The following is a 24,435-nucleotide window of genomic DNA, read 5'->3' as shown; positions in this document are numbered from 1 at the left end:
CGTCTTTTAGGACCTCGTTCCTTCACGCCATAAACACATCTCTATCATGACACCCTTAATTCGTCACGCTTGCATTTCTATCTTCATTCATCATCCAAACCGATCACTTCCCATAGCTACTGATTTTAGTTGTGACTCTCTTTAGATGCTGTGTTGTTTGTGTTAAACTGCCTTTTCAGCCCGTTTCTTTCCTTTTTCTCCTTTTATGGGTTTTGCATAGGCATTTTCGGGACAAGCCTCTCACTGTCAGCACTCTTCTCCTTCTCAGATGGTGGCTGTTTATGTTGCTCTGCATCATCTCTTTCTCTCCAACCAGTTCTGCATTTTGTTACATTTCTATGGCCTCGGTTCAAAATCAGGCTTCGGCCTAACAGTAGAAATAAATCTCATTTAAGTAACAATCCAATGTGCTGAAACACAGAGCAAAAACTACAAAAATTCTCGCACAGTCCAAAAATGTTGCTTTTAACTGTGTATTTGTGCATGAGTAACAGTGGCACCACACACACACACACACACATACAATTTCATGCAGTATCCGAAGAGGTGTGATTCATAGCACAGGCACTGTGGCTGCATTATGTAACTTGAATGTAGATTTGGATATAATTTGAATGTAGTATTTAATTTGACCTTGCAACACATATCATAAGTATATATGCACCAACCCCCGCCCCCCCCCCCCCCCGCCCCCCCCATCCTCCAGAGTTGCGTCATAAAGAAACACTGCTCCGCTCCATGACCTGTATTACTGTCAGTTTTTCTCACTTCCTTCTTTCTGACCCTGCTTTGCTGAAATAATTGAGGCAAGCTTTAGGAGCATAGTTGTGTTATCACTCCATTTCAACACACCAAAGGACCCACAGCTCTGGAGAAGACGCAGAGGTAAAATTTAATTTTTATTCTATTGATTATTATTCCTGCAGGATTACATTTTTACCAGCTATTATAAAGTGTTATCGAATAGCAAAAAACATTTGGTGTATGAGAAACAAAATTTATTATTATGTTTGTTCTGGTTAATTTTTTGACGTTTGGATTGGTTTTGGTGACTGCCAGTTCATGTATGTGACACTGAATTGTATGTGTACACGCACATACACATATATAAAATAATAAATATCCAGTAATGACTTTAAATTACGGTGTAATGGGATTTTTGACAATTTATTACATTACAGGCCTGGTGCCCATTTTTGGCGAGATAATGTAATAAGATCAAACAGCAATGTAATAGCTCACTGAAACGTCTCTGTACTCCACTACTTTGAGTTCTGGGGTACTCTTTATTGCACTTTGTAGTACTGTGGTACCTTGTGCATGTTTGACCTGTAATTCTTTACATGCGTTGTGATGTGCTTTGTGACACTTGGTGGCCTTTTTATGGCACTGTGGTGTGCTTTGTGATACTTGGGGACACTTTGGTGTGAATTGTAATTTGGGTATGTTTGTGTATTCTGGGGTACTTTTGGGTACTTAGCAATACTTTTTAACATACTTTGTGGCACAGTGTGGTACTTCAATATACTTTGCAGAACTTTGGAGTACTTCTGCAGTACATCGTTGTTATGGGGCTTTACAAAGCATCATATATAATTAAAAAGGAGGTAATTCATTTACAAATTAATTCATTTTCACAGGATTTTATAATTTTACAATTAAACATGAAGGGGGAGAGGAGGAATAGTCAAAGGGGGGCAAATGCTTTTTATAGCTGCAGTAATATATTTTCCATCAGGTATCAACAATACCCAAGATAAGTAACAGCTGTGAATACTTTTCCCTGAAATGTTAGTCCAGAAGTAAATGTACTTCTGGACTGTCATATATTCTTTGCAGGCTAGTAGGAGGGCACCTTAAATTTTGTACTATCCCTACTGGAACAAAATGCAATAATGTTTATCACATGTTTAAGGTCTTCTGTACAAGAAATGGGAACAGCATCCCCTTCTTTACACCCTTTCTTTACACCCTTTAGTATTCTTATACACCCCATCAACAACAATCAATCCAGGTTCCATCTGCCTTTGACATGTTGTATTGTAAAACGTTATTACATTATGGACAAAATGCACTTACATTACAACTTCAAGATTTATTATGTTATTGGATTTGTATTACATTATGGCTTTATTACATTTAATTTCTATTACATTATGGACAAATCTGATTATGATCAATTATAACATTTTGGGCCTTTACATGTGCTCTCTGTGTATAAAGACTAAGCTAAGGTCTCTCTAGGGTAGTACACTAATGATTGAAGGAAATTTGAGGTGTCTTTGAGGTGTCTTTGGACAAAAAAAAAAAAACTAAACACAATGGCTCTCCAGGACAAATGTGGCCAATCCTTTGTGAAACAACCTCAAATGGAAAATGATGAATTATAGCGAAACCAATGAATTGACAGAAAAAAATAATTAATTGGGAATTGATTAACTAAGGTGGGTGTGCAGCTCTGACCTCCTGAAACAGGCTGATGATCTCTTGAAACATCTCAGAAAATTTAGCTCTCACCTTCCACGTGTTCAATCTAAACACAGTCCCATGAATAACATATTGTTACATGTGAATAACAGGCTATTCATTTTCCAAATGGCTGCATTAATTGTATTTAACATATTTAATTACATTTTTATCATCTCCTACATGCAAGATACCATACATACCACACTATTTTCTAACCGTTTAGTCGAAGTCAGGATTGCAGTAGCAACAGGGCAAGCCGAGCAGCTCAGACGTCCCTCTCCCCAGCGACTTCCTCCAACTCATCCTGGAGATCCCAAGGCGATCCCAGGCCAGCCAGGAGATATAATCTCTTCAGTGTGTCCTAGGTCTGCCCCTGGTTCTCCTCCCAGGTGTAGGTGCCTGTAATGACTCCAAAGGGACTTCGACTAGGGCAGTTGCTCCTCCCTCACTTGAAGGGGACAAGCCATCTTTCTCTGCGGGAGGACCATGACCACAGACTCGGAGGTGCTGATCCTCATTACAATAGAATCACACTCAGCTGCAAACCGTTGTAGCATGCATCAGAGGACACAGTAAGATGAGGCCAAAAGGACGACATCATACACAAACAGCAGAGATGCCACCCTTACGTCCCCAGACGGGACACACTCCAGACCTTGGCTTTGCCTTGAAATCCTATCCATGAATACCAAGAAAAGGAGGTGAGACAAAGCGCACCCTTGGAAGAGTCTGACACCCACATTGAAGGAGCCTGACTTAATGTCAAGAATGTGAACACAGCTCTCGTTTCGAGTGTACAAGGACCAAATGGCTTGCAGTAGTGTCCCAGGCACCCCATACTCCTGCAGCACCTCCCACAAGATACCCTGAGGAACGCGGTCATATATCTTATCCAAATTCACAAAACACATATAGACTGGATAAGCAAATTCCCATATCCCCCTTAAACATCTGCGTGGGGTTGAGAAGTTGGTCCGCTGTTCCATGACCTGGACAAAACCCGCATTGTTCCTCTTGAATCTGAGGTTGGACTACCGGTCATAATCTTTCCAGCACCTTTGCATAACCTTTCTCCTGGCATAAATGACTCCTTTCTTAACGATGGGAACCGCCACCCTGGTCTTCTATTCCAAATGCACTGTTCCTGACCTCCACGTGGCATTGAAAATTCATGTCAGTCGCAACACTCCAACAACACACAGAGCCTTCAACATTTCCCCCTGGTGCTCTGCCAGTGAGGAGCCCTCCAACCACTCCAGTGGTTCAGCTACAGAAATGGGCTCTGATCCCTCAGATTGTTCAAACTCTGCCACATGAACAGAGGGCGTGTCTGTTAGATTTAGGAGTTCCTCAAAGTGTTCCTTTCACCTTTTGAAAATATCCCCAGTCAAGCTCTGAGTTTCATTGCCCTGGCTAAGAACAGGCTGGATGGTTCCCTCCTTTCCCCTCTCCTTTTTTGCCTGCCAGCACCTGTCTGCTAAATCATGAGTCCTCCAAACCAGCCAGACCCAGAACACCTCATCAGCTTGACAGCCTCCCTATCCGCTGGAGTCCACCAATGGGTCCTTGGGTTACTGCCAGGACATTGACTGACTAGCTTTTAACCACAGCCCCTAGCAGCTGCTTCCATAAGACAGGTTTTGAACAGGGTCCGTTCAGACTTCATGTCCCAAACCTCCTCTGGGATATGAGAGAAGAAAGATAAAGGATACATTTATTTTTTCCACCTGCTATAATCTCTTGATCCAGTTTTATGTGGTGTAATCTGATTGTTGGGTTGGAACATTCTGTTAATCTGTTTCACAGTTGTAAAATTGCACTACGTAGCTTCGGGGAGGGGGGGGGGGGGGTTGCTGAGGGACAAGAGGTGGAGGGAGGACAGTGAGAAACTGAAAGACAGAGGGCAAGAGATGACAGTGAGCAATGGATAGAGAGGGGAGGAAAGAAGAGGATAGACATCAGAAACGAAGAGGGCAGTGAGAGAGCACGGAAGAGAGAGGGTGGGGGGGAGAGAGAGGGAGGAAGGAAGTGACTTGGTGCAAGCAAATGATTCTGAAAAATAGAAGTGATTGAGAGATGATAAGAGAGAGGGAGGTCAAGTCAAGTGAAAAGGAGAGGGAGGAAAGAATGAGAGTGCTCATGCATATTTGGGTTTTATCGGCAGTTGTAGCCACTTGCAGCGGCGATTAATCTTTAATGCATTGCACCACACCCAGTTAAGCATCATCAAATAGTATCTGGTTTGTGGTTTTATCTTAATGTGGTTTTTAACTTTTGTGGTTTTATCTTAATGGTATGCTTTACAATTTTTGACATATTGTGGCCTAAAGGGTAAAATAATCCCTCTAAACATGAAAAACCCATAATTAAGAAAAACTAACAGCTTGTTAAAATTCTGCGATTGCAATTGTGGTAGGAACCAAAACCAGCATCCCCAGGACCGAGTTTCAAAACCACTGTTCTTAAGGGTAACACTAAAGTTCTCTACAACTTTTTGTCACTCTGAAGAAGAGCCTCTGATAAATGACTATAACGTAATGCATCATTCCTGAGACTAACGCTGATGTTCTGGATAAAGTTGCTCTAGATAAAAGCTTCCACTAAGTCTACTCATGGAATGTAATATAATGAATTGCATTGACCTGAACTAAAATGAACCAAGAGGCAGTGGTGAAGACTGACACACAGGCATTAAAAAAAAAGGCATTAAACGACATTTCTGTAATCTGAAAGAGCAGCCACAACGAGGAATAATTTCACAATAAAGGACGTAATCATGCATATGTGCACTTGCAATCTCTTCTAGTGATTTTAGTTAACAACCAGTAAAAGGAAAGGCACATTTATGTTTGCCTTTGTAAGTAAGTAAGAACATGAAAGTTTGGGATTTTTGTCAAATACTGTACAATTAAAAGTAAAGTCACATATTTCTTTGCTCTCTCTCTGCTCCGCTCTTCTTCTCTGAATGTGACACTACGGCCCTTGTAGAAGATGTCATCCGACGACTTTTTCAACTCCAACTGCACTGACTTAGATGACGACTGCTCAACTGATCCCTGGTCAGACTTAGAGGGCCCCACTCAGCTAGGACCCCCCCAGTTGGCCGCCCTGGTGTGTTATGGCCTGGTGTTCCTGCTGGGCGCCCCCGGTAATGCTGTGGTCGCATGGGTGACGGCGTTCCGAATGCCGCGCTCAGTGAACTCGCAGTGGTTCCGGCACCTGGCCCTGGCGGACCTGCTGTGCTGCCTGTCGCTGCCCCTGCTGATGGTTCCGCTGGCCCAGGACCAGCACTGGCCCTATGGCCAGGTGGGCTGCAAGCTTCTTCCTGCCGTGTTCAACCTGACCATGTACTGCAGCGTCCTGCTGCTGGTGCTCATCAGCCTGGACCGCTGGCTGCTGGTCACCCGGCCCGTGTGGTGCCAGAACCGACGGACCCCCAGGCACGCCAGGTGGGTGTGCCTGGGGGCGTGGGCCCTGGCGCTGGTCCTGAGCTTGCCCCACGTATTCTACATGCAGAAAGTAAGCATGGGAAGCGACAAGGTAGTGTGCTCGCCCAGCCTCAGCAGACAGGCCTCCTTGGTGGTGAATATCGTGCAATTCTTGCTGGGGTTCCTCCTGCCCTTCCTGATCATCGTGGCGTGCCACTGGGTGGTGTACGCCCGAACGGCGCAGGGGCCGAGCCGGGGGCGGGGGGGGTGGCGCCCGTTCCCGGCGCACGCGGCGGGTGATCGGCGCCGTGGTGGTCAGCTTCTTCCTGTGCTGGCTCCCGCTGCACGTGACGGACTTCCTGCTCCGAGTCACGCCCCACGAATCGCCGCGGATTTCCTCCCTGCGGCTGGCCGGCGTCCTGACGCTCTGCCTGGCCTACTTCAACAGCTGCCTCAACCCGCTGCTCTACGTGTGCCTGGGCCGCAGCTTCAAGGACAGCATGAGGCAGTCCTTCCGTGGCATGCTCAGCTTCATGGCCGAGGAACCCAGCCGCAGCGGGCCCAGCTTCTCCGTCACCAAGAGCACCAGCGACAACATCCAGGAGAAAACTATGTAAGGGCTGGAGGTGTGGCTGTTGAAATTAAGGGGCGAGGCTGGGATGAGGAGGTGGCGAGGCCATATGACCTGTCAGTCATTTTCACAGCTACAACTAGACTACCAGTTTTTTTTAGAATGAAAATTAGAAAACAAACAACAGTAGCAGTATCCTGACGCTAGCTCCTTTCATCACATTCCCAGGCTGCGCTACATCCCACCATTATAAGTGACTAGTCATTTTCAGCAAATACCTTAGTTTGGCATATAACAGGTAATTATCATTATTATTAAACATTTCTATCCAAGAACAAATGTTAATGAACAAATTGAATTTTGTCTCATGTACAGTACAACCATTTAATGCTTATACTGCTTATATAGTAGAAAAGAACTTAAGGAGTTGGCAGGTTTTTGTTAGTAAAAAGCATTTCATTGATATGAATAAAGTTTTTTATAAACTTGACTGGCAAATGGGAAAGTGTAACTTTCTCTGCCTTGACTTCACAAGTACTTCTCTTTATTGCTGTAATCCTTTCGCAATAACGAAATAACCCTTTTCCAGGTACATTTGTTCACAGACAGACAGACAAATAAACTAACTACAGAATAGCTGCCGGGCCCACAGGGGCCATGACTTGCTGTAAACCTGGCTTTAGCACATGGAGACAGACTAAATGATTTGTGTTACTGATTTTTGTGCCATTTAAACGTATATTTAGGTACAATTTTCACTGCATTCTCTCCTGATTAAAAGGCAACTTAAGCAGAATTTGGTTAAATGCTTAGACAGAAAAGGCCAATACACAAATGTAACCGCATTATACATACAAACCATCTCATACAAACCATACTTTTGCACTCGCTAGAAGATATTGAATTTTCATATTCCATTCCTTGCACAAAACTGACATTTTGTTCTAATCAGTGTATCAGTTTGTTTGTTGTCCTCGTGGTCTCTTAACTTTTGCTAAATGTCTGGAAAGGCCTTTCTGACCCTACAGCTACATCCAGCAGGTGGCAGTGTTTGTTCAATAAAGATGCGGTGGGAGCGGACTGTAAATTGAAAAAAAGGAAGCTGTTTGTGTAGGTCAACAACATAAAGAAAGTTTAAATACATGGTAGAATCTTGAGCGTGTTCCTATCAAGCAGAATACACCATTTTAACACCCCTAAACTACAAGAAAAATTAAGTTTTTAATTGAGAAATATTGGTTGGATTCAATTCACTTTTGTCCTAAACTCGCAAATTAAAAGTAATAATTATTATTTTTCTTTTCGAAGAAACACAATTTGTCCAGTTCATCACTTAAACTCACTTGTCAAATTGTAAAGAAAAGGTTTAACATTTGTGTTTACTGCCCTGTGTCAATATAGGTTTTTTGTGATTGCAGGAGAATATGATTGACAGATTAGTGCTTTGGTGCCTTTATTTCAACCTGTTGTCTCTGAAAACATTTTAAAAGGGAGACCTCATCAAAGGTTATTTTAAGTAGTTTTAAGAGGCACAAAACAAACAAATGCAATGAGAGATACATTGGTTAGAGGGAATCCTGAGGCAAAAATCCTCTCTTGCCTTGAACTGACGTTCCCTTTGACATCACATTCTGGCACTTCCGCACTCTGTGATATTCTGAAATCTTTGACATTCCTGGACCACCATCACCACACCCTCTGGAATTTCAGAAATACCATGCTCTCTGACATTCGGGAGTCAGTAAGCATTCTGATATTTGAGAATGGCCACGCCTCTGACATTGCATTGGCTTTGACTGAACGGGGATTCTGGCACAGGTCTGCCCACAGCAGGGGATCTCCCCCCCACCCACCCAAACACCTCTGATTGCCTTCAGCACATACCATTTTGCACACCACAGGCACCGCTTTCACCACATGGCTGATCTGAAGCCTCCTGCTTTCAAACTGCCTTTTCTACATGTCATTCGTTCACATCTATATTATATCGTTTGTTCAGCAGTTCAGCAAAGCAATGCATATCCATTTAAAACCTGTCCCAGACACGCAAAACACATTATCTAGTGGGAGTGTACAAGGATATTATCAAACCACATTTTTTGGTAAAACTGCTTTCATCACAGTAAAAATGTGACACATGAACTCCACATAAAACCATGGCCACTGCAAATGGCATGCATTGTTTGTGATAGTCGGTGGGGGGTATGGGGGATAAGTTCTGCACCAGTCACATTCAAGTACTGGTAAAGTATATCGCTCAAACAAATGGGGCACTGAAATGGAAATTTCTGGCATGCATCCATTAGGAAAAAAGCACTAAGAATTCCTTTGCATCAGCATAAATGGAGTGTGAAGAGAGAGAGAGAGAGAGAGAGAGGGAGAGGGAGAGAAAAAGAGAGAGAAATTAATTTGCAAAACTCTTTGAAAGTCAATTCTCACATTTGTAACCTGCATCTGTAATATTGTACATTGAAAAGTCATTGCAATTTGAACATGAAATTTGTTCCTGAGTGAGGAAATGGAAATGAATAAAGATAAATTTTATTTCTTCAAAATTGGGACAGAGAGAGAGGGGAGGAGGAGAGGAGGGGGAGCAGGACAGAGAGAAGGACAGAGGGAGAGACAGGGAGAGCTTGTGTGCATGTTGGGGTAGGGGGCGGGGCATAGGGGGTGGTTGAAATATGAAGGTAACGACTCATCTCCCGAGACTGGCATTAGCTCATCCAGACGAGAGTGAAGAACAGGGAAGACTGATACAGAAAGAGAATGCGCTCAGTCTGTACAGACAGGAGCTCAAACCAAACTAAACAACATCATTTCCTCCTTGCTCCGATTCCCTTCCCCCCTACATCTCTCAATCACCCCTCCCCACTTCCCCCTCTGCTCTAATCAAAGCCAGATGTTGGAGGGAAGGGCTATACAATCCTTTCTCTATTTTTCCCCTCATTCTGCTCTTTCTCCATTTGTCAGTCTGTTTCTCTGTTTCTCTGCGTTTCTGGATTTCTTGGTTTTAATTTACCCCCGTGCTCCCCCCTACCCCCCAATTTCTCAACAGGAAATACTCCAGGTTCCTGGTCTCTATAACTGTGTCCAGATGGAGTGGGTAGTGGGGGGGGGGGGGGGGGTGCTACAGAAAACTCTTTCTTCTGCCGGAGAACGGCCACCCTGCTGCTTTAGCTTTCGAACACCATCACCACAGTTCAGCCGTTCTGTGCAAACGTCTGTACAGAGCATATTTATGAGTGGCTCAAAGAGAAGTGAACATTCGGCATTCTGTTTTGAAAAGTTGAAGAGAAAATGAAAACCTTCATCTTCTCTTCTCCCTTTTGCTCGTGCGTGTTTGAATGCTTGTAAGCGTTGTGGGCATACGCGTTTCTTTGAATGCATGCAAGTGTGTACACTGTGCTTGAGCACATACGCATGTGTACAATGCCTGTGTGTGAAAGTGCACGCATGTGTATATTTATGTGCGTTTGTGGTTGTATGTACGAGTGCACATACACATGGGTGAATGGGTTTATGTGCGAGTGTGCCTGTGTGTATATGTGTGTGTGTGTGTGCACATGCATGTGTAAATCGATGAGTGTGTGTATGTGTGTTTGTGTATGTGTGTGTGTGCATGTGTGTAGGACAGGGTTAGTGTGCTCTCACTCAGTGGCCTTTTCCAGGCTCAAAAAAGATGCACTTTATTTAAACTGCTGGTCCTGGATCAGTTCCAGCTTTGTTCACATTAACTCTTGGGGATCAGGATTGAGGCTGGCCTCCCTGGTCTGGGATCAGCTGTCAGTGGCACAGAGACTGCAGAGTGTCTGGGAGGGCCATGTGGGAGGTTGCTTGTGCCTCGTTAAGGCCCAGCTGGGGATAATTATCTCATTAGCTCTCTGGGGGGCACGGATTGTTTACACCAGAGAGATGCTTGGGGCCCTTCGGAGGCACGCCAGGCTGGTTCTGAGTGCCAACGCAGGGAGTTGCCACCCCCTGCCCTTATCTCCCAGCATGCCACAGTTCTGGGCATGACCCTGGGTGGGGCTGTCTGCCTACCTGTGCCTGTGCGTTGCTGGGCAGCAGGGGTTTAGGGGGTCAAATCCCACTTCAGGTCAGTCAATTCAGAAAACAATGTGAAATTCAATTAATTACTTGAAATGCCCTTGAAGAGCATGACAAGCATATTTCAGTTAATTAATTTAATTTCTAAGCGTTTCCTGAATAGAGTGAATGGAAATTCATTTGACCATCCACACCCCCCTCACGCCCCGCACCCCAGCCCCTTACTGGATTAGCCCTTCACATGGTTTCGGACACTGGACACACACCAGGTTTCTATTAAAGCTCAGCAGCTCAGTTTGGTGCTGATGGGCATACATTCCAAACATGGTATTGTCCAGGCAACAGTTGTTATCTCAAACCCCTCATCTTGTCACCCCCTTGGCAGGACAGTGCTGTTGTGGTGTTACCCACCCCCACCCCCAAGTTATCCCAAATTATAGCTCAGTCCAGCTGACTCACACAGGTTGAGGTAACATCTCTTTATTTACAGGCTACATTCATTCACAAATACAAGGCCACAGGCAGGTACGCACAGGGATCTACGGGTGTGGCGACACACCGGAACGCATGGGCCACTCGGCCCATTGCATGCTGGGAGGAGGTCAAACGCAGAATGTTCTCTCTGGAGTGCTGGCATTACGGCCACAGTCGTGACTGAGCTGGGGCCACAAACTCTCCACAGGTCTTCAGTGATATTAAAGCACAAATGTGCTGGGGGTTATTTTTTCAAATTAATGTGAATTCAGGGCTGGTCTATTGATGGTACTGTGGGGGTGAGCACCTTTAGGGAGCCTGATGCACAAGCCGACCAGCTAGCCAATCTGTGCAACACTAGTACATGAACATTGCTAGACACGCTAGTAAATTGAAAGTCCAGCTTGAAAAACTAATGTTTCCCCTTGACTTATGTCCTCTGAATCTTAAACTTTTTAAATTACTGGGCAGTATCCTATGGGTTTTTCATGAGGTTCCATCACTAGAATTTGTCTTGCAAGGACAGGTTTGAGGACATTGGGAACCCCAGTACATTGGGAACCCCAAATAATGGCGTAAGTTTGACATTATGCGACTTCAGAAGAAGGGGTAGTTCAGATTAAATTTCTGGCCTGCTCCCCCATTAGAGGATTCAATCTGAAGTAAGGATGGGCAGAGGATGATGGGAGTTGTAGGCACAATGGCCTTCAGGATGTGGGAGTCAGAGCTTCAGACTGTAGTCATGACTTTGAGGGAACCGGTCCGGAACCTCAGAATCTTCTTCTTCAGGGCGTGGGAGGCTTTGATCTTCACAAAGGCCTTGGGCTGGGTGGGGCCGCCGGGCGGGGCCGGGGGCGTGGCGGTGGTGAGCTGTGGCGGTAGCTGCTGGGGCCAGACCAACCCGCCGCTCTCGTCGGAGTCGGTGGAGAGGGAGCTGGAGCCTGGAGAGTCGCCCTCACTGAGGCTGCTCTCTGACTCGCCCGCGGGAGGAACGGCGTAGGCCTCCTCCGCCCTGCAGGGGGCCGCCAGCTCCGGGCCCTCGCCATGGCGGTAAGTGTGCGCATGCGGGGCATAGGGGTAGGGGTACGGCGGCGGGGGAGGGCGGGGCTTCCTCTGGCGTCGACAGGCTTGTTCTCCCGGCGGCTCCCCCTCGTCCTGGCTCAGCTCCTGGGTGGAGCGCCAGCGGCGGTATCCCAGACTCCCCGGCTGTGGCTTCCGGGGCCGAGCCTGGGAGCCCCGCCCCCCGTCCCGCTCCACTGTGTTGTACTTGCGCTCCCCGCCTCGCTGCCCCAGGAGGCTGTTCTCCGACTGCGAGCGGCCCGCCCGCCGGCCCGCCTTCCTGGGGGCGGGGCTCTCCGCTTCGCTGCCCCGGCACTTCCTGGGAGGTGCCCGGGACCTGCCAGCGAGAAGGGCTCGCTCTGGGGAGTAGGGAGTCCGGTGAGGCTTGGCAGGGCCCGGGGGCCGGTGGGCGGAGCGGAGGAGGTGGGCGGGAGGGGCGCGGCTGGGCTGGGCGGGGATGTAGTGGGCGCTCACCAGCTGTTCTCCAGGCGACGGGGTGCGAGGCGAGTCGTGGAGGCGCTGGGGTGAATCGGGCTCGCTGCTGCTGGGGTCCAGCCCCCTGCAGGGGTAGTCCGGAGCAGCAGGTCTGGGGAGGGGGAACCTAGGGGGCAGGCAGTCCTCCACCGCGGGCCCCCCACCCCTCTCCTCCTCCAGGCCCTGGAAGCTCCAGGACTGGCCGTCCGTTGCGGGCAGGCTGGGTGATGCGTTGCGGTTTTCGGGGCCGTAGGGCCCCTCCTTGCGTCGCAGGCTGCTCTGCCGGGCCACGCCGCGGGTCTCGGGCCCCAGGGTGGTGCGGGGTTTGCTAGGCCGTGGGGGGAGGATGCGGCGCTGTATCAGGCCCAGGATGTAGCTCTCCACCCGCAGGGCCTCCTGGAAGTCCTCCGCTGTGGGGTCCTCGTCCAGCCCGGCGGAGGGGTACCCAGAGCCCCAGGGGCAGGGGCCCTCCTCCCCCGCCCCCTCCGCAATGCCCTCCAGAGATGGATACGGGGCGGAGAAGGAGCGGGGCACCATGGGGCGGGGGCAGGGATCCAGCAGCCCATCACGCTTGGCCATGAAGATGTCGCCTGTGGAGTGTAAACATGGCTCAGATGAGCTGGGAAACGCCCTCAGAGCTAAGACAACACCACAGTCCCTCAGACATACAGCAACACGAGGATATAGCTCACACACACATGCACACAGACCCCCAGACATACAGAAACACACAGATATAACACACCCACACACACGGACCCACAGAAATACACAAAAACACACAGATATAACACACACACACACAGACCCTCAGACATACAGCAACACGAGGATATAGCTCACACACACATGCACACAGACCCCCAGACATACAGAAACACACAGATATAACACACCCACACACACGGACCCACAGAAATTCACAAAAACACACAGATATAACACACACACACACACAGACCCCCAGACATACAGAAACACACAGATATAACACACCCACACACACAGACCCACAGAAATTCACAAAAACACACACATATAACACACACACACACAGACCCCCAGACATACAGTAACACACAGATATAACACACCCACACCGACCCCCAGACATACAGTAACACACAGATATAACGCACCCACACAGACCCTCAGACATAAGAGCACACTGAGAGACACACTGTAACAGCACACTGGTCGTGTTTATGTGTGTGTGTGTGTGTGCGTGTGGTACAAAAAGCATTTCTGTCTCTTGGTGGATGTGCCACAGCATGTGTACAGTGTGGTCTTGTCTCTGTCCAGGTTAAAGAATTTTTATGACTAACCAGAGGGCTCAGGCCTATTCAGGTCAGGACCCATCGCTTTCACCGATTGGTCGGATAGGTCTCCTGTGTGTGGGGCCCTGAGAACCATGGTCTGACTGTGTCAAGAGGTGACTGACGTGTGAGAATCCCGATGATGGTGCTGAGATTTTTTTTTTGGGGGGGGGGGGGTTACTCACCAACAGACTTGGGTCTCTCTCCCACGCTGGCCACCCTCCCCTCCCCCAAGCAGCTGGAGGAGAGCTCCCCGTACATGGAGGGGTCGGACACACCTCCCAGAGACTGGCCCTCGCTCAGCTCGTAAAATCCTGGGGAGACCGCAACGACTCCAGCGTTACACTGCCATCATGTACACATACAGTGTCACAAAGATTTCATCTTGTTATTTCATGAAAAAAAATTACTGAAATTTTATGCTTTCAACATTTAACTATCCACTGCTGTGAAAATAATTCACTGAACCCCCTCTGAAACTATTTCAAAAACTGTTCATACAGTTCTGAAACGTACAGACTCCAGGTACAAAGCTATCTTGCTTGTATCAAGTTTTAAAACATCTAATGTTTCCCAATTTTGGAAACAATTTATTAAAAACATTTTAAAACCATGGCAATTTTTAGGTTTTCTGACACATTTAAGTGCAACAATTTAGCAGGCAACGTACTCAATTTTTATGCAAGAGACAGCGATCCTATGAAATAGCATATTTTAGTGTTGGTTCGCCACAACCCATAATTGTGCATGTGAATATGAGCATGTGTGTCCCGCAGTTACCCTGATGTCATATCCTAGTTCAGGTCAAAGGAGGCCGATTCAGTTTCGCTGCGGACCAAGGCCTACATCATCATCATCTTCTTTGCTGATCTTATATTCGTATGCCATCGATCAGTGAACATTTGAAACATGATCAGTGAAACTAGGATTCAGCTGAATGACTGGAGGACTGTTTGAAAGAGGCACCAAAGGTAGCAGTAACTGTCCAAAGGAGGAGCTGGTTTGGGTCAAGGGGCAAAGGTCATAGGCCAGGGTTCAGGGGGATTGAAGCTGGGGCAGATAGCCGGGACAGTACCTGAGCTCGACCGGCTGTCTCCCATGTCGCCCTGGGGCTCGGGACACCCCGTCTCCATGTCCACTCTCAGGTCCCCCACCAGCTGCGCCAGTGCTGCCATCAGCCCCCAGGGGGCGCACTGCAGGCTGTTCTGTAACACAGGCACAAGGACAGTCACAGGCAGGAAGACACACACAGTGACACACAGACACACACACACACACATGGTGACACACATGCACAGTGACACACACACAGCCACACACACACATGGTGACACACACGCACAGTGACACACACACAGAGCCATACACACACATAGTGACACACAAGCCCAGTGACACACACACCAACCTACGAGCACGCACAGCCATGTACACATATGATGACACACATGCACAGTGATACATGCACTGGAACACACACACAGACATACATGCACACAGTGAAACACACACGCACACACACACACAGGGACACATATGCAGTCACTCATTTTCACAGACTACCATTCATGCACTCAAACACTGCTGCAACTGGGAAGTCAATGAGTCCAAAAACCAACCATTCAGTTTTCATTACTCTCTCTCTCTCTCTCTCTCACACACACACACACACACACACTCACACAGAATCTAACCCTCTCAAACTACAGTGACTGAACACAGCTGATATGTCAATCATTTCATTTCTAATTGCAACCGCATGGATTCATGCAAATCCACCAGTGTAACTATTAGCAATTACTTTCTTATAGGAGTTCTCACAATGTTCCAGAATCACTAGGCTTCCTGTAAAACACCAAGCCTGACAAAAAGTGACTTACAGATCCTATATATTATTGTGATTTTCAGTTGTCTAAAACACATATTGCCAATGGTGGCATTAATGAAAAAAAACAAGTTGTTTTAACTTAAGGCAAATGAAATTAAATTGGAAATATTGCATGATAAAGAAGCAGCTATAGAGGGAAATGTTCCTACTTCTAAACTTTAGCACAAGGACTCCACAGACAGACAGCAAGAACAACCACACATGCAGAAATCGTTCCAAAGACTTGCTGCAAAAATGCACTTTGATGAATGCTCTAGGCAAGACAGGCGGTGAGCTATAAATACCTTATCACTGACACTGCTGATTTCTGAGCAGCTCATTGTTCATTCAATATAATAGCGCATATCTCGCGATGGTATTTGACCTCTTGTTGTTATTTCAGATCCTTCTGACTTGAAACTCAGCGGGTCGGAACGAGGAATCGAAGTACAGAACTGTAAAGATCTCTCCCAGAACGAAATACACACAGCCCACAGCCCGTGTGTGCTCAGATCGCAAATTCAGTCACGCGAAAACGGCCCACACGCGCACCCAGCTGGGACCGCTAAGTCGGAAGTTAATGGCGACTGAATAATTCAGAGGGGGACCGATGCGCGGGATTGATGCTGCGATGTTCTTTCATGTTTACACGCGCGCTGTACGCTCACGGGTCACAGGCAAAGGCGCACACACCGGGCTCAATCACGCGGTCAAAGGCGGCCGATTTCCCAGCGCGGGGTTTCCGCTGAGCAACATGCAGATGAATGAGCCCCAGTGACCTTATAAATCAGGGGTGTATTCATAAACCATTAATGCCATTTTAGGTTTGCAACCAGTAAATCTCACAGTGCAAACTCAGGTGCCATCAGCCATGCAGAATAATATTCTCAGCAGTTAATTCATGAAGCATTATAACTGCGTTATGACGTATTCATAAAGCCCTGCCAAGAAAGGTCTAAAAGTTTTACAGTACGTAATGAACAAACATTCAAAATTCCAAACCCATTTTCATTGGCTTGAGGAAAGCAAAGTTGATGTGTGTTTTGGAATGTCCTGTTGTTTTGACCATCTGTCTCGTAAGGGTCAGATAACACATGATAGAAGACAGCTTGCCTCCAGGGTAATGCTTGTATCTACCCTAAGCTGAACTCTCGGCCCAGAGTGAGTGACATGTGTGACAAGTGCTCTGGTATTGATATGGTGGAAAGGAGCCAGCATTTCCACTCCTCACCTATCCTTGTAAAAACCAACCCCCCACCCCACCCCACCTGGCCCGGGCCCTGCCCCTGCCTCTGCCCCACCCTCCGCGGCGAGCGGGCCCAGCTTCATGCACTCACCGTCATGCAGTCACTCCCTCTCCACCTGGAAAATCCATAAGCAGAGCTACAGAGAGCAAGCAGGCAGCGTGTGCAGTTAGAAGTGGTGAAAGTAGGCCGGTGCCATGGGGAGGGGAGGGGAGGGGAGGGGGGGGCGGGGGTGAAAACACAGCAGGGGTCTGACAGCCTGCATAAAGAACAAGGGCCAACAAGCAGCCTGACAGCTCATAGTGCCCTAACCTAGTTTCCTCTCCAATCTCCCACTCCCATCTCCTAACTCTCTTCCCGCTCCCTAATGGTTAAAGGCCCAGGGTTATCTCTCCCATGCAGTTAAAACTTCCCTCTCCAGTAAAGGTTCCCTCTCCTAACCCACAGTTTCTTTTCCAATTAAAGGTTCCTTCCCTTATTTCCTAGGTCCCTCTTGAGTTAAAGGCTCCCATTCCCAGTTCAGACCCTATCTTTCTATTTTTTATGCTAGAAAAGGGGGAAGGGTAGGTGTGAAGAGAGGGCAGGGTTAAAGGTTAAAGTTTAAAGGTTAAGATTGGAGCATGCAGGATATGGGGCCTGTGTGCTGTCTTCCCTTGTCAGCTGATCCCTAAAACTAACTGTCATGGGGGGTTATGGAAGCTGATCCTAGTTTAGTGCTGCCAGACAAACATTATATAGGCAAGGGTCTGGCACACGCTCCCCATAGACAAACTGAACTGATCTCAGACCACCCATCTGGATAGGAGGTGGGGAACCGAGGTCACCACGGCTCATTTCCACATAGATGCCTGTTTTGCTGACTTTTCCACCCTACAGGTGGAAATGGTCATTGTGGTCACCTGTTCGCAGAGGGAGGCAGAGTGTTTTTTCCCCCCCACTAAGACCACAATCTGTTACATTCACGGTGTGAAAACACACATCCATATTATGCTGCAACAACCAGGTGTTTCACCATTTTGAGTCCAGATCAGGAAGAGGTTCAACTGGAGATGAGAACCCAAATACCTGGACATATATTGAAAATTGTGGAGAAAGAAAACAGCTTCACCAAAAACAGGCATTTTCCTGTTACTTTGTGTTGTACTTTACACTGGAGTCCTGAGACAGGACAGCATGCAGGTAAGAAAACAAACAAGAGCATCTTGCAAATATGGTCAACTCCATACAACCACTGCACAGACCTTCTTGACTATAATTGGCCATCCAGTCTGTTTTCACAGTGGGCATGGGTGGGTCTTTAACAGTACTTTCATTGCTGGAGGTAGATCAAGGCAGTGAGCCTGCGTTCTCATCATTCGAAGCCCAGGGCCATAGATCAGACCCTTCTGTTTCAAAATGAAATCAGCTGAAAAGCCGGTTAGCTAAGCCCTGTGATGTACCCTTGAATTGGCATGGCAACATGGCGGCTTGGGCAGCAAAAGACCATGAGAGAGAAAGGGAGAGAGAGAGAGAGAGAGAGAGAGAGAGAGAGAGAGAGAGAGCAACTGAAATTAATCAATCTGAGAAACAATTTGACAAAGTCAATTATTCAGTCTCCTTGTAAGACGGGTGCACAAACACACACACACACACACACACGGAGCTGATCCTTCAGAGAAACCCAACAGTCTTAACGATTTCACAGTTCCCAGATAGGATTACTGAACAATTAAACCTTTTGTTGTGAGAAATTATTGAATTGTGGACCCTGGCACACGTATCAGGAATGCTTTTATGAGCTAATACAAAAGCTGTGCTGTTATGCATAGTGCTCTTACCTCTTCTTTCCCAGAGGAGGCAGCTATGCCTGTACATACTGGCCTGGCAAACAGGCTGACTGCTCTAAATAGAGCTTTCGGCTTTGATCTAGTAGGGGTGAGGTCCTACCTCAGGCCCCTCTGGACCCTAACCCCAATGCACACACGCGACCGACAGTCCTCTGTGTTTACACAACACAGCCAGGCGCGAAACTCCAGGAGGCGGCAGTCTCCCACTCTCCCTCCTACAGGGAGCCCCCCCCCCCCCCCTAATATCCCCACCCCCTCCCCCAGTAAACTGACAGAGAGGTGACACACAGTCAGACAGCTGCTGGGGGTCTGGGAGAGAGAGAGAGAGAGAGAGAGAGAGAGAGAGAGAGAGAGAAAGGGAGGGTGACAGAGAGAGAGAGAGAGAGAGAGAGAGAGAGAGAGAGTTCAACTTTTGATTTTCCTTTGTTACCTCCACCATTACATACAAACCAGCACTTTCTAGAACACTGCCCTTGCTTCCTTCAGACCAACTTCTGCTCAAAAATAAACACAAAAATAAATAGCAAAAGAGAGAAATCTGTTTCACATCTACAGCCTGCTTTTGTAACAGGCTACTACACATTGTAAAGTCATTATAATTTGAATAAGAAATTGAGAAAAGTTCCTGAGTGAGCAAATTAATAAAAATAGATTTTATTTAATTAAAAATAGATACATTATTTGATTGAGAGTGAGGGGGAGTAGTTTAGAGCATCCTTTGTGAATAAATTAGATGCATATACACTAATTCTCTCTAACATACACACATAATCACATAAACACACATACACGTACACAGAGGTTCCAGCTTTCTCATGCATGTGCACACACAGAATCACAAAAAAGCAAAAGAGAGAGTTCCACTTTTACACACTAATGCTAGAACAGTGGCAGACACAACAAGCACGTTGTCAAACTCGCATGCGTACGCCAACACCACAGACGAAAAGAACACAGTCGGACTTGAAAGATCAAAGATGAAATATTCTGCCCCATCACACTCACTCACTCCCTTAGACTCTCACACACACACTTACACTGATAAACCCACATATACAAGCATGCACATACACACACACAAATGCATTCACACAGATAAACCCACACATCAATATAAGAACACAAATAGACACACTCAAACATACTTGTGTAGACATACAGCAATACCAAAAACATTGAAATGTGCGTGCAGATATACATGCAAACACACTCAAACACTCATACCCCCCCCCCCCCCTCGCTCTCTTGCTCTCTCGCTCTCTTCCCCCCTCATGGTGTGGGGTCTGGGCCAGTGAACACGCGCAGCTCGCAGTGCTTTCTCAGCTGCTGGGCGTCCTCAGCCGTCAGTCAACACAACTGGGCTGTGTTGTGGACAGACTGATTGCCTGGTCACATGACGCAGGGGCAGAAGGACAGCCCCTCTTGGGGGGCCACGCAGGTTATGGGGGGGGGGGGGGTGCTGGGGTGGGAAGACTGTACTCTGAAGGAAAAGATCTTATTCCAGCCCCTGGAATTGTGGTGAAATGGGATTACTGGAGACTTAGTCCTGATCCATAGTATTTAGCTTTTAGCTCTCACACCCCGCAAGCCTGGCAATCAGTAAGCCTGCTTCTGCTGGAGGGGTTGCCAGATCTCATTCATAAGCACCACGCGCATCGCTGGAGAAGGCGTTCAGTATTACTTGGGCTGAAATCGAAGGCACGTGCACGGTTGAGTTGTGTGTGACAGAGAGAGATCGAAAAAGAAAGTGGATTTTTTTTCTTCTTTTAAATAGGTATTGATCCAATTCCCTAGTTCATTTCTTAATGAATCCCCCAAGAACGCAGCTGCATACTAAAATGAACTGGAGTAAACCCAGAGCGTTGCAAATATCCATCATTCAACTGACACATCTTTCAATGAACCCTTGGGACTACATCCTTTTCAGAAGTATCGCTTCAATGGCGATGTTGCTTTGCACGATGTTGTCATTTTTCTCACAGAAAATAAATAACAGAGAAATAGAAATGTTACGGCGACCATCGCATCGAAGTCAATTTATTCCGCCGCTGTCGACGGGTGACGTAGCTACTCGCTGGTGGTTTCAAACTGCCCAAGACACGCGCTGTGCCCCAAGGCAGTTGCCGGGGTGGACTCGAGCTCATTGGTATTCAGCTCCACCCGCGGCTATTGTGTACACCGCGGTGGAGAGAGACGCTGGGGGAGGAGGGGGAGGCGGAGGAGAAAGAGGTGCTCATTTAATTTCGCTCACCCCTTTAAACAGACCCTCCATTGAAACTGGGGACCGTGTGCAAGTCAAGCGTCCCGTCTCTTTACAGGCAGTGGAGTCTGGCAAAGAGAGAGGGTGCTTATTAAGCAACACAACGGCAGTTGTCGAAAGCTTAAGGGCATATGCACTAGTACAAAGCAAGTTAATGCAATATGGGTTAGTTTCTGGACAGAGCGTGGAGAATTATATAGTAATAACATGAAAAACTACTCTGTAGAATTCATTCATATCTACTCCTACATTTCGTTGATAGCCCATGGCCTTGAGCCGGATGGACAGCAGTATAGCTATAAATCTGCTGTCCCGTGCTCACGCCCCCTTGATCCCCGTGCGAAACAATTTTCTGAGATTTACGCCCATAGGCTACATCACCAAAAGAAGATAAACGCTAAATCTATTCAATGATCAAGGGCACCGAACACTTTGATATCAAATGAGCCCGTGTTATGAAACACTGGAACACAGAAAAGCATTGAGCAACTACCCACACCAGAACTTAGCTGCTGAATAAATCATTGTTTTTTTTTTTCTTTTCTTTTCTTACTGAGTGCTCATGCCAGATGCCATCAAACAGCCAAAAAGGACTGTTTATATTTGGTCATATAAAAGTTTACATTAGGCTGAGGGATCAAATTAACGTAGGCTACAGTTCAACCAAAACCCATCAAAAACGCCCAAAACTAACAAGCGATTACAATAATCATTATGAGAAAGATTTTGTTGACAGAATATAGGCGAGTAAAAACTTTATCGGAAAAAGAATGCTCTTGTTTCAGAAAATACAACAAAACTAGAGAATGCAAACTAAAAAATAGATATGAGGAGAACAATGGAACATAACGGCGTTAAATGTTATGGAAACGATGAGTGTTCCTCCCCCTCTCTCTCTCCCGCAGCACATAAATCACAACCCGTGGAACGGACACGATCCCATCCTTGTGTAGACAAAAGGATCATTAATCAGATGAAGTTATTTCGGTTGAAGATAGGGGTAATCGTTCCGCTTCGGCGTCACTGGACAATAGGGATACCACCACCAAATCCCCAGTGTTTGCCTTAAATGGTCACGGTTCCACAAAGCAGTGCCCGCGGCACCTTTTCTGGTCTCGGTACGAGCATACACTCCGTTATTTTGAATTTATGGTTTGTACATGTTAATCGTGTTGTAATGTTATTACTTCGGCACGTCGCCGACTTGAATTGGCTATAGTCCACAAACTGCAAGTCGATAAACGACTTTCCCACAGTCGTGCATTCCCCATACCCTTACACATGAACTAGCCTGTATGCTCAGTATCTGCACACTTAAGCGCCGTCAAACAAACATTTATAATATATGTTTTATTGCTGCCACCATTCAAACGCGTTCTTACCAGCTGGCGTCTCAAAGTCAAGTCGTCTTGCACGCGGCTAGGGCCCATGGGGGCGGAGAGGGGTGGCTGGAGGTCACCCCAGGCGGGGTGCCCCGGGACGGTGTCCCCAAGAGACAAAGCGCTAAGAACCAGACACTCCTGCCTCTGCTTGAGCAACTCCAGCTCGCAAAGTCCGGCGAGACTCGCCTCCAGGCGTTCCTTGTTCCGACTGCGCTCGGCAGTCATAGGAAAGGAGAACGCGCGGTGCATGGTTCCCTCTTTGCACCCTTCTTTTGAAATAGAATCCCACTCTGTCACACTTTCTCCACTTCAGCTTTCAATCCGGTTGCAAGTATGTTTTTTTATTTCCCCTTTACTTTTTCAACATAAGCTTGCTATTATTGTAGCATTCACTGAAGTGCGTGCATTCCTGTGAAGATAATTTTCAGAATAACGGTACAGTTGTGGGAGTCCGAACATCGCGGCTCCTCTCCCCATCCCTCTCTCTCTTTCACTGCTTAGTTTCCATATCGCAGCTGTCAACTACTCATTACTGTATTCCACAGTTCTCTTTGCCGATTGGCTCTCAATTTTCAGACGCTATTAATATTTATTATATCGCCCGCCTTCTGAAATCAACTCCTGCTTCTATTGGACACTAGCCATCGGGAGTCTTTGCACGGTTTATTCTCCCCGCATTCGAATTTGCTGCAAGTCTGGCTGCCCCACCCCTTCACAACCATTCTGGCCTCTACACGGGTACGAGTCGGATTTAAATTTCGTTCGGAGATGACATCGCTTCATAAAACGCAGTTTTGAATGAACGTGAAATTAATGAATGAGACGACCGTGCATAAAAAGGATACAGCGTCGCAACACAATTACGCCGCGTGCCTGTCACCAGATCAACGTAATGGCATAAAGATGTCCAAAAGCCATTATGGCCGATAGAAGCCCAACAATGTCGGCAGTAGAATAGCTTACTGAAAAGATTACCAGACCTACTTCAATTGCAGTAATAGCCCTTTGTGAATGGCATAATTTCGTTAATTCCTCTGCTAGGCTGGCTCCATATTCGGTTCGTCCAGCAGCCGCAGCTCGTGCGCTTATCATGAATCCGTGAATTCAGAATTAGGGGAATCACACTATACAGTACATTTACTGTTTCTGTTCTACACTGGATTAATAACAAAGGAACCAGAGAATGTAAGATGAACTTTATAAATGCAATAACATAAAAATGTATGATATGCTAGTCTAATTTTACTTTATTCTCACACTGACCAGCCACCATGAGTAAATACACATTACTTTATACAATAGGTTTTAACCATGTGTGATGTCATCATCAGAGTTCAATGCAGAGCTACAATTACAAGTGTAAAATAAATAATGTGACGAAAACGAAAATTTCCAACAGTGAATAACTAAACGAATTTATAAACACATAGATATACTTTCATAATTGCAACAGAAACGTCCGTCGCATTTATTCGCTTTAATTTTTTTGCAGTTGTTTCACGGAACGATAGAAAGAATAGAAAAAAATAAAATTGAATAGAAAAAGTGTTTGTAAAAAAAAAAGCAAAAAAAAAAAAAAAAAAGCCATAGACTTTGGGGACTTGTAAATTGGTCGGTCAAGTGACAGGAGCTGAATATTTATGTTTAACTTCTGGTTAAACGTGTTTGTGACCCGCATGTACGAATTCCAGGTGTGTGCATCTTACCAAGGTATTGTTTGTGCCCCTTGAATGTATTGAATACATGTATATATACAATAATGTGGATGAGGACGGCTATACATTGCGGAAGACTGCAGCCACTGTTTCACAGACCTATAAACATGGAAATTATTGTTAAATTTTAACATTTAACTCCACGTTGAAAGCAAATGGTTCTCTGATCCCGAAGCGACTGGCCCTCTTGTGGGAGACTGTGCTACTTACCCCGGTTAGAACAACAGAATAACTCACCTCACACTGCACCTGTGGTGTAGCGACCGATAAAAATATCTGCCAGAATAAGGACAAACCCGAAGC

General features: G+C 46.5%; 2 protein-coding genes across 2 annotated transcripts; one reads left to right on the top strand and one right to left on the bottom strand.

Moving 5' to 3' along the window:
• Positions 1–781: 781 nt before the first annotated feature.
• Positions 782–6,966, top strand: LOC118208829 (C5a anaphylatoxin chemotactic receptor 1). The gene is given in 3 exon segments (XM_035383743.1): positions 782–885; positions 5,458–6,161; positions 6,163–6,966. Coding segments are annotated over 2 exon segments (1,053 nt in total). The 5' UTR covers positions 782–885; positions 5,458–5,460; the 3' UTR covers positions 6,515–6,966.
• A 4,013-nt stretch (positions 6,967–10,979) lies between these two features.
• LOC118209101 (dapper homolog 1-like) lies at positions 10,980–23,043 on the bottom strand. The gene is made up of 4 exons (XM_035384249.1): positions 22,418–23,043; positions 14,914–15,043; positions 14,024–14,152; positions 10,980–13,112 (listed from the first exon to the last, which is right to left on the bottom strand). Exons 1-4 carry the CDS (start codon positions 22,664–22,666, stop codon positions 11,719–11,721), a joined length of 1,902 nt encoding a protein of 633 aa, XP_035240140.1. The 5' UTR covers positions 22,667–23,043; the 3' UTR covers positions 10,980–11,718.
• Positions 23,044–24,435: the final 1,392 nt, after the last annotated feature.

The sequence above is a fragment of the Anguilla anguilla genome, chromosome 12, assembly GCF_013347855.1.
Source record: "Anguilla anguilla isolate fAngAng1 chromosome 12, fAngAng1.pri, whole genome shotgun sequence".
Taxonomy (NCBI): domain Eukaryota; kingdom Metazoa; phylum Chordata; class Actinopteri; order Anguilliformes; family Anguillidae; genus Anguilla; species Anguilla anguilla.
The sequence above is the reverse complement of the archived record's forward strand: the minus strand, read 5'-3'. Positions and strand labels throughout refer to the sequence as shown.